The 17,893-nt window shown below is 41.0% G+C and overlaps 1 protein-coding gene across 1 annotated transcript in view; it reads right to left on the bottom strand.

Moving 5' to 3' along the window:
* Positions 1 to 17,893, bottom strand: part of LOC150089386 (uncharacterized) — a 323,259-nt gene that overhangs the window by 237,356 nt on the left and 68,010 nt on the right. The window contains exon 5 of the mRNA XM_090368558.1: positions 3,093 to 3,161. Coding sequence (XP_090224684.1) covers positions 3,093 to 3,161 — 69 coding nt within the window. The remainder of the gene's footprint in view (positions 1 to 3,092; positions 3,162 to 17,893) is intronic.

The raw sequence follows: 17,893 nt of genomic DNA, 5'->3' as shown, positions 1-17,893 counted from the left end.
GCATTATTTAGTTTTGGTTTTGTCCTGTGTACAGTTGTGTTGCCACATTTTCTCATGTCTCTATAATGTAAGTTATTTTTTTCCATTCTTTTACTAGTTTTTTACTCTTAGAAATTTCAAGATTCAGGTTAAAAATTTATTTCCAGGTGCCACTATTGTTTAGTTTTATATCTATATTTCACTTTCTCTGCAAGCTGTTGCTTGCAACTTTACATATCTCAAGTCTCTTGCTCACTTTTAAGGCTACTTGCTTTTTACTATGTTTTCAAATTTCTTTACCTTTACTTGGATTAGACTAGCAAGTTATATGTTTCTAGAAATTTCTGCTGATTAGAGTTTTTAATTTCTTGTCTTCATAGTGTCAACTAAAGTTCACAAGCCATTTTCAAAAATATCCCCTTTTATTCCTTGTAAAAAATTTTTGTTTTGTTTACAAAAGTTTTACTTTCATTTTCATTTATTTTACTTACTAACAAAATTTTATTCTCAATTTTATTCATGTTTATGCTTTTTACCCTTTGGCTTCTGCTTTAGATCAGAAATGAAGACATGTTGTTGTTTTGCTTGCAATCCTGGACGTTATATAAATTAAAATTAATTAGCAGAATGTAAAAATGTAAAATAAAATAAAGAACAATTCTTTATTTTATTCTTCATTTCATTTTACTTTTTTACATTCTGCTAATTAATTTTAATTTATTTAACATGGTTGTAATGGGCGTAGTTGCTTAGCACTGCTCATACTGTCATCTGTAAGCTGGTTGATTTTGTATGTTCGTATTTATATTTCGTTTTTCAGTTGGCATTTTGGCTTTGCACTGTGGTTTTATTTTTCATTGGTTTTATTTCCACCATTATGGAAATATATTGCATTGTCAGGCTGATAGTGTTCTGTCAGTTGCTGTCCAATGCATTAATTTGTGTGATGTTCGAAATACAGTGATTCCACAACTATTATTGCCTTGTGGCTTTCTGATGATAGGAGAGAATGGTCATCTGTTTTTAAATTTTAGTTGTTTCATTTATTGGTCCCTGTGATGTGTGTTGTTAATATCAAAGTTGTGATATTTCACATTACTTGGCCTCTGCATTTTCTGGGGATGGCAGTCTAAATCTGTTCAAAATTTTAAGTACGTATTCTTTTCACAAAACTCTCTTTTCATTTAGTTTTCCCCTATTCTCTTTGATGTTTATTTAACTATTAGTTTTTGTTCTATTCGTTGTTCGTAGGTATATCCCTTCTGCTGGCAGTTTAATGTACATATGCAACTTAATTTAAATTATATATACTGGGTGGTTATAAAATAAGTTTCCATATTCAGGAGACCCTAGCGTCAAAACAGTCAGAGTTAGCACTGTGAAAATCGGTGGATATGCCATTTAAGGTATGGGGAAGCGATCTTTAGAAGAAAAAAAAAATTAGTTCAAATTTCTGCCACTAGGGGGTACGATGCTGCACATAGGTAAAAGTTTTCATTTACTTCAAGACACACTGCTTACGTGACATACAGTTAGATAAAAGCAGAAAGGCCTATGCCATTGTCACTGTCAATAACCATTATGGCTCTTACAAAAAAAGGAACATGCTCTTTTAGTAAAACTGTTCTACCAGAATAATAGTAACTCTAATGCAGCACTACATGAATATCGGAAACTTTAAAGGTTTACATAAAGGACCTTTGATGTCAGTGGGGCTTTGAAAACTAATACAGAAATTTGAAGCGACTGGTGAGTTTGGTTAATTCCAGGCAGGGGATGGCCACATATCGGAATGGAGGTAGTGGATGAAGTAGCGGTTGAAATGGTCAGAATGCGAAACACTACCAGTCAGTAGTGACAGAGGAGTCAAGAGATTTCAAACTTCCTTGGTCTACTGTACGTAAAATGCTTCAAATAATTTTACGCTGGTTCCCATACATGATTCATGTAGTGCAAGAACTAAAGTCTTGTGATCAGCAACAATGAACAGACTTTGCTCTATAATTTCTGGCTCGTATGGAACTTGACGATACGTGGGCTCGAATGATCTTACAGTCAGATGAGGCACTTTTCACTCTTCATGGGGATAAATGCACAAAACTGCCGAATATTCTAGTCCATCTGCTGTGCATGAAAGACCACTACAAAGTCCATACTGCAAAGTATGGACTTTACAGTATGGTGTGGATTCACAGCAGAGTTTATAATCGGACCATTTTTCTTTGAACAGTCTACACCTCATGTCCCCATAAGGTGTACAGTAACTTGTGCATGGTACTGCACTCTTCTAAGAGATCTCATTATTCCCACTCTGCAAGAAATGCAATGCTTGGAGACTGTACTGTTCATGCAAGATGGTGCCCCTCCCCATGTTGGTCAAAAATGAAGGAACTGCTCTGTTCAGCATTCGGAAATGATCGCATCATTCCTAGAGACTTTCCGCAGTTCCGGCCAGCCTGATCACTAGATCTCAATTCCTGTGATTTCTGGCTATGTGGATACCTGAAAGACAGAGTTTACCATGGTGGCATACAGATGCTTGTCGATTTGAAAGAAAGCATTAAACAGCATGTAGGCAACATCTCCAGTGAGATGCTACACAAAACTGTCGCCCACAGTCCTCTGTTTTCAGAATGTCATCTCAAGTGAAAGAAAGCACACAGAACAATATCTGTAGATTTCAAAGTTCTGATATTAAAATCTAATCCTAAGTTAAATATTCCATCTCATGTTTACAGTGCCAATTTCTCCTCTGGTGGAGGAAATTTGAACCGATTTTTTTTTCTTCTATAAATCGCTTCCCCATACACTAAATGACACACCCAACTGATTTTCACAGTGCTATCTCTAACCGTTTTGACACTAGGGTCTCCTGAATAGGGAAACTTATTTTATAACAACCCGGTATAATGAAGAGGCATTGGGGTGGGTCAGTATGTCAGCTTTACTTTTAAATAAGGTTGCAAGAGAAACATTTGAATACAAAGCAAAATTTAAGGAAAAAAAAAAAAAAATTGCTGATATTTAGGTTAGAATGCAAGAACTTAACCAGGCATGAGGGCAATATTTATAAAATAAGAAAGCAAAATAATTATGAAATGGAGCATACATACTGCACATTAGTATATTTTATATCTCTTCTTTCTTCTTCTGTCATATCTGTAGCATCTATAAGTTTGTATCTATTTGTATAAAATACACATTATTTATTATTACTATTTGTTTATCAACAATTGCAAATGAGAAGAATTTTCAAAATTTTTTTGGAAATAGATTTTTTTAATTAGCGAAACATTTAGGCTAAACAGCAACCTGCTTTTATTCTTGTGTGAATTAGACTAACTTTTTTTTTCTTTCTTTTCAATATGAAAACTAGATATCAATTATTCAGGTTCTTGTTTGATTTGAAATGGTTTATTTGTTGTCTTTGTTCTTCACAGTGATTACACTACTTTTTACATGGCAGCTTAATAACAGATTTATAATCAGTCTATGGAACTGTTAAGAGAGGTAAGATGGGATTGACAGCATTTTTGGCATTAGAATCTGTACTTTCACTTCCAGGGATTCCAATATAACTAGAGAGTCACAAAATTTGATTGTAGAAATGAGGCTGCATTAGTATGGTTCAGATTTTTGTTAACAGCAGATGACTGAAAGATTGTTCATTGAAAAGTATAAAGTGTGTATGTATATATATATATATATATATATATATATAGTGGACTCTGGTTATCTGGGACACCGGTTAATCGGGGCAGCCATTTATTTGGGGCAAATCTTAAAAAACAGAAACCAATGGAGAAAATAGCCAGGGTTTACTTCGCTTAATTGGAACAGCATGCTGTGGGGCAGGAGACTGCAGCACTGGAGATTACCCTATGATTGTCTCCGACGGTACCACATGGTTCGGTCGAAATTCTGGAGGTCACAACCATAAAACAATAAAAACAATTAGCAGTCACCTGTTTATTGGGCTTTTCACAGACAGTCAACTCGATCTTACTGAATTTGCGATAATACCGACAGCTGGAATTCTGTGGGTTATTATGGTGAAATGTTTAACAGATATTTATTTAAAGTATACCCAGTAAAATAAAATAAAATAAAATATTTCCAGAAGCTTTCGGAACTCGTGTCCCTTTCTCAACTGACAGAATTTTTAAATACATTACAAGCAAACTGTGGCACGTTACTCATTCGTCATTGTTGTAGCACGGACGTGTGCTGCCTTGCGCCAGTGATCATCCATCAATAAAACGGTTGTCTCCAGGATTGGATGTATGCGCATGCCTTTCTGGCGATTTAATGCCTTAGGGTTGTTCATTATGTTTAGTGACTCTAGCCATAGGCGGTGGCGAAAGTGTCGCGCGTGGTCCACTATCTCAAAGTCGCGCTTGGGGTCAAGATCGTGGTTGGTAGCCCAAAAATGTTCTGCAAGCGCGGACTGGTCAGTTTCGGCAAGCCGGATTGCTCTGTCGTGTTCCGTGAGGCGATCCTGGAGACGTCTCGATGTCTCACCTACGTAGCAACTGTTACAGGCCCTACAGGTGATACGGTACACTACATTGCTGCGTAAGACAGGTGTGACAGGGGTCTTCACACTGGAGACAAGTGAACGTAGGTTCCTACCTGGTAATTGTACACATTTTATGTTGTAACTTCTCAGGATCTTCGAGATACGTCCTGACACTCCTGGATAATACGGAATGTAGGCGGATGATATGCCGACTTGCTTCGGAGGTCTTGGGTTGGAAGTAAGTTCTTGTGCCTGTAACAAGCATCTGTTTAGTACATGGGATGGATAACCGCATCTGGTTAAGTCCGCCTTCACACGGGAGATCTCGTTACGTCTAATTGTGTCGGTGCTGGAATGGCTCCAGGCCCTGGAGAACAGGGTGCGAGCAGTGCTACTGAGATGGCTTGGAGCGTGGCCGGACCCGTAGTTGGTGAATTGACCGCACCACATGGGTTTGCGGTATACTGAGGTCTCTAGATGTGGGCCTACGCGATGCACTAGCACGTCCAGAAACGGGAGCGAACCGTCCACCTCTGATTCTACGGTAAACTTGATGAAATTGGATAGAGAGTTGAGGTATTCTAGTAGTACCGTTTCAGAACCACGTGGTATTATGGTAAAAATATCGTCGACATATCTACACCACGTTGTAATAGGTGTAGGTGGGTTCTGGTGTATCTGCTTCTCCAGATCTTCCATGGCGATGTTAGCTACTACGGAACTGACAGGGGCACCCATAGCAGTGCCATGTACTTGTTTGTAGAGTGAGTCTTCAAAGGTGAAGATGCTGCTAGAGAGGCATAGGTTGAGGGCGGTACAGATGTCATCAGTGGATAGTGACGTCCTGGATTGGAGGCTTAAGTCGCTCTCAAGGAGCCTTCTGGCGCAGTGCACGGCCTGTTGGACGGGAATCGAGGTGAATAAAGAAACCACGTCAAATGATGCCATGACAGAGTTATCAGGGATTGAAATGTCCTTAATGGTGTTAATGAATTCACTGCTGTTTTTAACGGTGTGAGATGTATTACCTATAAGAGGCGAGAGGAGGCTCGCGATGTGTTTGGACAGTTCATACGTTGGGGCACTGCAGCAAGACACTATAGGTCTGAGAGGAATACCCGGTTTATGGATCTTTGGTAATCCGTAGAATTGTGGTAGTTGGCAGCCAGTAGCACGCAGAAGATGGTGAGTCGCGGTCGGGATCTTCTTATCTTTAAGCCATGCGTGGACAAGTTTATTAACATTTGCTTCCAGACGTTTCAAGACTTTAACGGGAGGATCAGGTAGAGGTTCATATACGTTAGGATCGAGTAATAGGGCCAAGGCTTTCTCTCGGTAGGCTGATCGGTCCAGCACAACAGTCCGGCGCCCTTTATCAGCAGGAAGTACAACGATGGAGTTGTCTTTTCTTATAGATGACAGGGCGGCACGTTGGCGGTGGTTGAGGTTTGAGCACGTTTTTCGAGTGTTGCGGAGGACTGCGGCAGTCTTGAATCGGATCTCGTTGGCAGTTTCTTCGGGAAGGTTGGTAATACTGGCTTCTATGCCCATAGCGAGCTGTGTGATGGGAGGTTTCGATGGTATAACGGCGAATTTCATACCGTTTGATAAAACACTCAGCTGCTCATTGGACAGTTGTTTGTTACTTAGATTCAAGACGAAAGAAGTCGTGTCGTCTGAACGAGTGTTCGTCTTTAAGGAGTTAGTTTCTATGCTCAAGTTTATGAACTTGCGCTGTTGGCGTAAACGGTAGGTATCCGAGGTCTGACTAGCCCGATGGCAGATGGTATGTATAAGGTTTGTAAATACAATAGGCGAGACCTTACCTTGTATGTGTTGTAACAGTCTGGACTTGTTGTAGTCAGCGTTCCTGATTTCACGGTGGAGATGGGATATCCATAAATTTAACGTGCGCAGGCTGAAGTTAAAGCAGGCACGATCCATATGAGAGTTGTGGAACGGGGCTTTGTATCGGAACCCTTTAGGTATAATTCGATTGCTTTTGCATCTGTGGGCGAAGCGTAAATGTTGCCTGTAGCGAGCTATTGAGAGGAAGCACTTTTGCAACTGTGCACAATCGTTGTAGGTATTATGGCCATAAAGTGATCGAATAGTGACAAATGGGCCTGGAGTACTGGGGTCCATAGTTTAACAGATATTTATTTAAAGTATACCCAGTAAAATAAAATAAAATAAAATATTTCCAGAAGCTTTCGGAACTCGTGTCCCTTTCTCAACTGACAGAATTTTTAAATACATTACAAGCAAACTGTGGCACGTTACTCATTCGTCATTGTTGTAGCACGGACGTGTGCTGCCTTGCGCCAGTGATCATCCATCAATAAAACGGTTGTCTCCAGGATTGGATGTATGCGCATGCCTTTCTGGCGATTTAATGCCTTAGGGTTGTTCATTATGTTTAGTGACTCTAGCCATAGGCGGTGGCGAAAGTGTCGCGCGTGGTCCACTATCTCAAAGTCGCGCTTGGGGTCAAGATCGTGGTTGGTAGCCCAAAAATGTTCTGCAAGCGCGGACTGGTCAGTTTCGGCAAGCCGGATTGCTCTGTCGTGTTCCGTGAGGCGATCCTGGAGACGTCTCGATGTCTCACCTACGTAGCAACTGTTACAGGCCCTACAGGTGATACGGTACACTACATTGCTGCGTAAGACAGGTGTGACAGGGGTCTTCACACTGGAGACAAGTGAACGTAGGTTCCTACCTGGTAATTGTACACATTTTATGTTGTAACTTCTCAGGATCTTCGAGATACGTCCTGACACTCCTGGATAATACGGAATGTAGGCGGATGATATGCCGACTTGCTTCGGAGGTCTTGGGTTGGAAGTAAGTTCTTGTGCCTGTAACAAGCATCTGTTTAGTACATGGGATGGATAACCGCATCTGGTTAAGTCCGCCTTCACACGGGAGATCTCGTTACGTCTAATTGTGTCGGTGCTGGAATGGCTCCAGGCCCTGGAGAACAGGGTGCGGGCAGTGCTACTGAGATGGCTTGGAGCGTGGCCGGACCCGTAGTTGGTGAATTGACCGCACCACATGGGTTTGCGGTATACTGAGGTCTCTAGATGTGGGCCTACGCGATGCACTAGCACGTCCAGAAACGGGAGCGAACCGTCCACCTCTGATTCTACGGTAAACTTGATGAAATTGGATAGAGAGTTGAGGTATTCTAGTAGTACCGTTTCAGAACCACGTGGTATTATGGTAAAAATATCGTCGACATATCTACACCACGTTGTAATAGGTGTAGGTGGGTTCTGGTGTATCTGCTTCTCCAGATCTTCCATGGCGATGTTAGCTACTACGGAACTGACAGGGGCACCCATAGCAGTGCCATGTACTTGTTTGTAGAGTGAGTCTTCAAAGGTGAAGATGCTGCTAGAGAGGCATAGGTTGAGGGCGGTACAGATGTCATCAGTGGATAGTGACGTCCTGGATTGGAGGCTTAAGTCGCTCTCAAGGAGCCTTCTGGCGCAGTGCACGGCCTGTTGGACGGGAATCGAGGTGAATAAAGAAACCACGTCAAATGATGCCATGACAGAGTTATCAGGGATTGAAATGTCCTTAATGGTGTTAATGAATTCACTGCTGTTTTTAACGGTGTGAGATGTATTACCTATAAGAGGCGAGAGGAGGCTCGCGATGTGTTTGGACAGTTCATACGTTGGGGCACTGCAGCAAGACACTATAGGTCTGAGAGGAATACCCGGTTTATGGATCTTTGGTAATCCGTAGAATTGTGGTAGTTGGCAGCCAGTAGCACGCAGAAGATGGTGAGTCGCGGTCGGGATCTTCTTATCTTTAAGCCATGCGTGGACAAGTTTATTAACATTTGCTTCCAGACGTTTCAAGACTTTAACGGGAGGATCAGGTAGAGGTTCATATACGTTAGGATCGAGTAATAGGGCCAAGGCTTTCTCTCGGTAGGCTGATCGGTCCAGCACAACAGTCCGGCGCCCTTTATCAGCAGGAAGTACAACGATGGAGTTGTCTTTTCTTATAGATGACAGGGCGGCACGTTGGCGGTGGTTGAGGTTTGAGCACGTTTTTCGAGTGTTGCGGAGGACTGCGGCAGTCTTGAATCGGATCTCGTTGGCAGTTTCTTCGGGAAGGTTGGTAATACTGGCTTCTATGCCCATAGCGAGCTGTGTGATGGGAGGTTTCGATGGTATAACGGCGAATTTCATACCGTTTGATAAAACACTCAGCTGCTCATTGGACAGTTGTTTGTTACTTAGATTCAAGACGAAAGAAGTCGTGTCGTCTGAACGAGTGTTCGTCTTTAAGGAGTTAGTTTCTATGCTCAAGTTTATGAACTTGCGCTGTTGGCGTAAACGGTAGGTATCCGAGGTCTGACTAGCCCGATGGCAGATGGTATGTATAAGGTTTGTAAATACAATAGGCGAGACCTTACCTTGTATGTGTTGTAACAGTCTGGACTTGTTGTAGTCAGCGTTCCTGATTTCACGGTGGAGATGGGATATCCATAAATTTAACGTGCGCAGGCTGAAGTTAAAGCAGGCACGATCCATATGAGAGTTGTGGAACGGGGCTTTGTATCGGAACCCTTTAGGTATAATTCGATTGCTTTTGCATCTGTGGGCGAAGCGTAAATGTTGCCTGTAGCGAGCTATTGAGAGGAAGCACTTTTGCAACTGTGCACAATCGTTGTAGGTATTATGGCCATAAAGTGATCGAATAGTGACAAATGGGCCTGGAGTACTGGGGTCCATAGTTTAACAGATATTTATTTAAAGTATACCCAGTAAAATAAAATAAAATAAAATATTTCCAGAAGCTTTCGGAACTCGTGTCCCTTTCTCAACTGACAGAATTTTTAAATACATTACAAGCAAACTGTGGCACGTTACTCATTCGTCATTGTTGTAGCACGGACGTGTGCTGCCTTGCGCCAGTGATCATCCATCAATAAAACGGTTGTCTCCAGGATTGGATGTATGCGCATGCCTTTCTGGCGATTTAATGCCTTAGGGTTGTTCATTATGTTTAGTGACTCTAGCCATAGGCGGTGGCGAAAGTGTCGCGCGTGGTCCACTATCTCAAAGTCGCGCTTGGGGTCAAGATCGTGGTTGGTAGCCCAAAAATGTTCTGCAAGCGCGGACTGGTCAGTTTCGGCAAGCCGGATTGCTCTGTCGTGTTCCGTGAGGCGATCCTGGAGACGTCTCGATGTCTCACCTACGTAGCAACTGTTACAGGCCCTACAGGTGATACGGTACACTACATTGCTGCGTAAGACAGGTGTGACAGGGGTCTTCACACTGGAGACAAGTGAACGTAGGTTCCTACCTGGTAATTGTACACATTTTATGTTGTAACTTCTCAGGATCTTCGAGATACGTCCTGACACTCCTGGATAATACGGAATGTAGGCGGATGATATGCCGACTTGCTTCGGAGGTCTTGGGTTGGAAGTAAGTTCTTGTGCCTGTAACAAGCATCTGTTTAGTACATGGGATGGATAACCGCATCTGGTTAAGTCCGCCTTCACACGGGAGATCTCGTTACGTCTAATTGTGTCGGTGCTGGAATGGCTCCAGGCCCTGGAGAACAGGGTGCGGGCAGTGCTACTGAGATGGCTTGGAGCGTGGCCGGACCCGTAGTTGGTGAATTGACCGCACCACATGGGTTTGCGGTATACTGAGGTCTCTAGATGTGGGCCTACGCGATGCACTAGCACGTCCAGAAACGGGAGCGAACCGTCCACCTCTGATTCTACGGTAAACTTGATGAAATTGGATAGAGAGTTGAGGTATTCTAGTAGTACCGTTTCAGAACCACGTGGTATTATGGTAAAAATATCGTCGACATATCTACACCACGTTGTAATAGGTGTAGGTGGGTTCTGGTGTATCTGCTTCTCCAGATCTTCCATGGCGATGTTAGCTACTACGGAACTGACAGGGGCACCCATAGCAGTGCCATGTACTTGTTTGTAGAGTGAGTCTGCTGATAAAGGGCGCCGGACTGTTGTGCTGGACCGATCAGCCTACCGAGAGAAAGCCTTGGCCCTATTACTCGATCCTAACGTATATGAACCTCTACCTGATCCTCCCGTTAAAGTCTTGAAACGTCTGGAAGCAAATGTTAATAAACTTGTCCACGCATGGCTTAAAGATAAGAAGATCCCGACCGCGACTCACCATCTTCTGCGTGCTACTGGCTGCCAACTACCACAATTCTACGGATTACCAAAGATCCATAAACCGGGTATTCCTCTCAGACCTATAGTGTCTTGCTGCAGTGCCCCAACGTATGAACTGTCCAAACACATCGCGAGCCTCCTCTCGCCTCTTATAGGTAATACATCTCACACCGTTAAAAACAGCAGTGAATTCATTAACACCATTAAGGACATTTCAATCCCTGATAACTCTGTCATGGCATCATTTGACGTGGTTTCTTTATTCACCTCGATTCCCGTCCAACAGGCCGTGCACTGCGCCAGAAGGCTCCTTGAGAGCGACTTAAGCCTCCAATCCAGGACGTCACTATCCACTGATGACATCTGTACCGCCCTCAACCTATGCCTCTCTAGCAGCATCTTCACCTTTGAAGACTCACTCTACAAACAAGTACATGGCACTGCTATGGGTGCCCCTGTCAGTTCCGTAGTAGCTAACATCGCCATGGAAGATCTGGAGAAGCAGATACACCAGAACCCACCTACACCTATTACAACGTGGTGTAGATATGTCGACGATATTTTTACCATAATACCACGTGGTTCTGAAACGGTACTACTAGAATACCTCAACTCTCTATCCAATTTCATCAAGTTTACCGTAGAATCAGAGGTGGACGGTTCGCTCCCGTTTCTGGACGTGCTAGTGCATCGCGTAGGCCCACATCTAGAGACCTCAGTATACCGCAAACCCATGTGGTGCGGTCAATTCACCAACTACGGGTCCGGCCACGCTCCAAGCCATCTCAGTAGCACTGCCCGCACCCTGTTCTCCAGGGCCTGGAGCCATTCCAGCACCGACACAATTAGACGTAACGAGATCTCCCGTGTGAAGGCGGACTTAACCAGATGCGGTTATCCATCCCATGTACTAAACAGATGCTTGTTACAGGCACAAGAACTTACTTCCAACCCAAGACCTCCGAAGCAAGTCGGCATATCATCCGCCTACATTCCGTATTATCCAGGAGTGTCAGGACGTATCTCGAAGATCCTGAGAAGTTACAACATAAAATGTGTACAATTACCAGGTAGGAACCTACGTTCACTTGTCTCCAGTGTGAAGACCCCTGTCACACCTGTCTTACGCAGCAATGTAGTGTACCGTATCACCTGTAGGGCCTGTAACAGTTGCTACGTAGGTGAGACATCGAGACGTCTCCAGGATCGCCTCACGGAACACGACAGAGCAATCCGGCTTGCCGAAACTGACCAGTCCGCGCTTGCAGAACATTTTTGGGCTACCAACCACGATCTTGACCCCAAGCGCGACTTTGAGATAGTGGACCACGCGCGACACTTTCGCCACCGCCTATGGCTAGAGTCACTAAACATAATGAACAACCCTAAGGCATTAAATCGCCAGAAAGGCATGCGCATACATCCAATCCTGGAGACAACCGTTTTATTGATGGATGATCACTGGCGCAAGGCAGCACACGTCCGTGCTACAACAATGACGAATGAGTAACGTGCCACAGTTTGCTTGTAATGTATTTAAAAATTCTGTCAGTTGAGAAAGGGACACGAGTTCCGAAAGCTTCTGGAAATATTTTATTTTATTTTATTTTACTGGGTATACTTTAAATAAATATCTGTTAAACTATGGACCCCAGTACTCCAGGCCCATTTGTCACTATGGTGAAATGTGTTTACACTTCCATGAAATCTTCACTCATATAAAAAAATTAATTTTCAGATCTTCTCTTCATTCCTATTTTTAAAGCTTTGTAACTCGTTACTCCATTCTCACTCGTGCATATTGTATTACTTGCAATTTGTGTGTGCTGTGTTCTTTGTTATTGATTGCTTATCTTTTTACTGTTTCAAATTTTACCCCCCCCCACAAATTTCAGTGAACAGAAATGTCAACTAGTTAGTATGTACATATTGCAGTACGTATTAATTATTCCGATTAACATGTATATTCTTCCGATTTTCAGGTATCATTTAATTTTTTTAATTGGTAAGGTAATAAAGGATAAATTTGTGCTTAAATATATCTTTGTTTTTATAGCCTGTGCATAATATTCCTCCTATTTTTGCTAATTAGAATCGCTGTTTAATAGAATTAAAATTCAATTCACAAACGTGATCACAATGACCAGCGCTTACTACACATCGTATAGTGAACAGTACTTTACTATGGTGAGTTCGTCGTAACGTGATTTGATTGTACAGTGAATCAATTGTAAAGGGGGGGGGGGTTACATTATATTTTTAACTATTTATGTAAAACTTCAGATAATTGGGTCAGCCGCTTAATCAGGCCAAAATGCACTAGTCCCGATGTGTCCCAAATAACTGGAATGGACTGTATTAAATTACACAAAATGCCAAAACTAATAAGAGAAGGATAGTTGAAATAGGAAATATTGAAGGCAGAAAGAAAGAGAGAAAGAATGTGAATATCTTATATGATATAATGAATTAAATAAAATTATAGGCTGAATTGGATAGCCAATTAGAGAGCAGGGAGCTGTAAACCAAAAATGATTAGTTTAATATATGAAATAATAGCAAGTATCAGATAAGGGTGGGATAGTTTGGTTATAGGTCCAAAATGTGGGGGGGAGGAATTAAAATCTGATGCTAGCTAAAAATAAATATTGATACATGATCATGTATTTCATCAGGGGGGGGCTACACCTGATCATGTATCAAAAGCTGCATTTCTATACTTATCCATACTTGTGGAAGAAAAGGAAATTTAAAATTAAGTGAGAGCAAATTGGAGGGCAAAGCAGCGGAACTTCCACGAAAATATGGAAAAGGTTGTCCAAACAGTGTATGTTGTTAAATATAAGAAATTAATTTCACTTATGTTTTACAACATACACTGTGTTGGGACTACCTTGTCCATATTTTTGTAGAAGTTCTGCCAATTTACCCTCCTATTGACTCTCACTTATTTTTAAATTTCCTTTTCTTCCACACATATGGATAAGCATAGAAACGCAGGTTTTGATACATGATCAAGTGGGGGTAATTGTGCAGGCAGATATGAAGTTCTCTGAGCAGTGCAGACGAGCTGCAAGAGTAGCTCATGGTGTCTTGTCAATGATATACAGGAATTTTCCTAGCAGGGATAAGGAGGTGATTATTCCCTTGTATAAGGCAATGGTTAGGCCACATCTTGAGTACTGTATACAGGTCTGGAGGCCTCATTTCAAGAAGGATCTAGAGCTGCTGGAACGGTTACAGAGAAGGGGAACAAGATTAGTGAATGGAACAAAGGGTTGCTCTTACGAAGAAAGGCTTAAGTTTTGCAAATTACAGAGTCTGGAGACTAGGCACCGGCGAGGTGATCTGATAGAGGTGTATAAGGCTTTGAATGGTTTGAGCATGCTCAATGCCAATGGGATTCTTCATCTTTCTCAGAATAATCATCTCAGAGGGCATAAATTCAAATTGAGGAAGGCCGGATGTCGGATAGATGTGCGGAAATTTGCCTTTAGCCAGCGGGTGGTTGGTTGGTGGAACAGACTTCCGTCACTTGTTGTTGAAGTTGATAGCCTAAACAAATTTAAAGCTCAACTGGACAGGTATTTTGAATGAACGGAGGGGTGAAATGGGAGTGGGTTTTTTTTTTTTTTTTTTTTTTTTTTTGGCTGATGCTGAATAAGCTTGCTTTCTTGCATCATATGCCTCTACTAATGCTAATGCTAAGTGTAGTCCCCTAATGAAATACCTGATTATGTATCAATATTTATTTTAACTAGCATAAGATTTCAATTTTGCAATTTTCTGAAATTATTCAAATTTAAATGTTTCTTTTTTACTTAAAAATTAATTTACGCATACTCTATTGTGTGTGTGTGTGTGTATGTATGTATGTATGTATATAGGCCTATTTGTGTATATCTATATATATATATATGCTCAAATAGGGATCATGAATTTTATTTTATTTATTCATTATTTTATTTTATTATTATTTTTTTTCATACTGAGGAAGAGTTAACTTAGAGGGCACATTAACCTTGTCACAGCACATTTAACTATCTTCCTTCTCATGTTTGGAAAGGAATTAGTAAAGTATGCAATATTGATTAGTAGTAGTAATGGCATGTGATGCAAGAAAGCAGGTGTATGAGCTTATGCAGCATCAGCCAAAAAAAAAAAAAAAATTACAAAACAATCACCTCTAAATATTTGTCCAGTTCCTCCTTAAATTTATTTAACCTATCAACTTCCACAACGACAGATGGAAGTTTGTTCCAGCAATTAACCACCCACTGGCTAAGGGCAAATTTCCGCACCTATTCTACATCTGTCTTTCCTCAATTTCAATTTATGCCCCCTTAGGTTCATAATCTGAACAAGTGGAAGAATCCCATCAGAATTCAGCGTGCTCAACCCATTCAAGGCCTTATACATCTCAATCAGATCACCTCGCAGGTGCTTAGTCTCCAGCTGCTGCAATTTGCAGAATTAAGCCTCTCCTGGTAAGAGGCTCCCTTCATTCCCCTCACCAATCTTGTTGCCCTTCTTCTCTGTACATGCTCAAGCAAATCTACATCCTTCCTAAAATGAGGCCTCCAGACCTGTACACAGAACTCAAGGCATGGCCCGACCACTGCCTTATACAGAGGGACAATCACCTCCTTTTCCCTGCTAACAAAATTCCTGTATATCATTGACAACACCCCATGACTTGCCCTGGCAGCCTATCTCCACTGCTCAGAAAACTTCATATCTGACTGTGCAATTACTGCCAGGTCTTTTTCATTTTCTACCTCCTTAATTGTAATACCACACAGTTGGTGCTTTTCTCTGAGGTTACTTCTACCCATATGCAGTACTTTGCATTTTTCAATGTTAAACTTCAGTTGCCACTTCTCAGCCCATCTGCCCAAATTTTCTAGATCCTGTTGCAGTAACACACTGCCATTACTATCATTAACAACCCTGCCAACCTTTGTATCATCTGCAAACTTCGATACTAAGCCTGATATACCTTCATCAAAATCATTGATAAATATACAAAAAAAACAGTGCACCGAACACTGAACCCTATGGGACTCCACTAATAACATTAGTCCACGAAGAGCAGCATCCATTGGTTACCACCCTCTGTCTTCTCCCACTTAATCATCCTTTTTTCCATTGTAGCAACTTACCCTTAATACCATTCTGCTCCAATTTGTACAGTAGTCTTCCATGCACAACAGTGTCAAAAGCTTTCCTGAAATCCAAGTATATGATATCAAAATTATTTTTTGCATCCAGTTCCTTTGTAACCACATCATAATAACCAATCAAATTTTTCAGACAAGACTTTCCCTTAACAAACCCATGCTGTGTCTGAATTATTGCTGCAGTCTTGTCTAGATGATCCTGCAATACAACTTTAACCAGTGACTCCATTATTTTACCCAGAACAGAAGTTAAACTACCTGGTCTGTAATAACTCGTGTCACCCTTGGATCCCCCTTTGTGAATTGGGGATACATTTGCACATCTCCTGTCCGTGGACATCTGAGTCCAAGGATGCTCTCATAATTATGGCAAAGGGTTTGCTTACTTCCTTTGCCACCGCCTTTAATATAACTGGATATATCCCATCCACCTTAGGTGCCTTTCTTATGTTTAACTTCAACAATTTCTCCTCCACTTTGTTCTCAGTTATTAAAAAATCATTAAGCACCCTGTTACAATTTGATAACCTTGTGGCATTTTCAAACCTTAATAAGTCCTCATGTGTGAATGTAGATGCAAAATACTCATTCAGTTTGTTTGCTATCTGAGCAGGACCATCAACAGTCGAACCATCGATATCAAGTGGACCAATCAGATTCGTCCCCTTCCTTTTAGAGTTTAAATAAGTAAAGAAATCCTTGCTGTTTTTCTTAGCACCCTTTGCCAAAGATTTCTTGTAATCTGCCTTCGCCTGCCTAACCTCCTCTGTGACTTGATTATGCTAACTTTATAAGAATTCTTCTTTATTTAAATTCTATCTATTTGGCCCAAAGCCCGTATATTGGACTGATACCTAAATTGTTTCCCACCATAGTTATCATAGTTGTTTATGTTATTTACTCCATATTTTGTGGTGCCTTCATAGCCAGGTGGGAAGGCGTAGCACACACTTCTTAATTAGACCGGGGTTCGAGCCCATCACTACCAAATACGGAGGATGCGGAAAGGTCAGGAAATGACCACCACATATTCCCGGAGCAATATGGCCTTAGTTGCTAATGCTCCTAAAAAACCAAATAATAACAAATAACAACAACCATATTTTGTTTTTATTTACAATTTACCCAGATTAATGTTCAACCCCAAAACCAACTGTAGGCAAAAGTTTAGAACATGTATAGCTTGTATAAAGATTTTGAGATTGATTTAATTATATCAAACAGATAAATGGGCATGATAAATTGTGATATCATATATAGGAAAGACTGAAATTTATATAACTCATTGCATGGATGAATAGCAGTGTTAATCCTCAATAATTTTCTTTCCAGATCAGTATTGCTACAAACATCCTAATAAAAAGACTCCTTGACAAGAAACATTTAACTCTTCTTAAGGTAGCATGGTTATACAGCATCAACTTTAAAAAAAAAAAGTTAACTACTTCAGTTATCTCTTCTAATAGTTTGTCTAATCATTCTTTATATTTATTGAAACTATTTACTTTTAACAATACTAGATAGAAATATATTCTAGCAATCAGTCACTCTGACTGAAGGTACATTTCAACAAATCAAGATAGATTTGTTGAAATTCTAACCCAAGAAAGAATTGGGGGCTCTGTGAATTGCACCATCTAGAAACCAGGAACCTCCAAGGAGACATGACTGAAGTGTGCAATGCTTTAAATGGATTGAGCAAGTAAATTGAGTAAAATGCATAGATAATATACTTTATGTATATACAGATAATATATATAGATAATATACAGACAGACAGAGACAGAGAGAGAGAGAGTAATTGTTGGAACAAAATTCCACCTGGTGTTGTGGAAGTGGGTAGTTTTAATAAATTTAAGGTGGGTGGGCAAATGATCACGGCAATCTTTTTTTTTTTTTTTTTTGGCTGATGCTTTTGCATCATTTGCTATTACTTTTGCTTTTTGCTATTACTTTTGCTTTTTGCTATTATTTGCTATAATCTGCTATTACTTTTGCTTTAACTTGCTTTTGCATCATTTACTATTACTAATA

The sequence above is a fragment of the Mastigoproctus giganteus genome, chromosome 2 (assembly GCF_048544385.1).
Source record: "Mastigoproctus giganteus isolate SK-2022 chromosome 2, ASM4854438v1, whole genome shotgun sequence".
Taxonomy (NCBI): Eukaryota; Metazoa; Arthropoda; class Arachnida; order Uropygi; family Thelyphonidae; genus Mastigoproctus; species Mastigoproctus giganteus.
The sequence above is the reverse complement of the archived record's forward strand: the minus strand, read 5'-3'. Positions and strand labels throughout refer to the sequence as shown.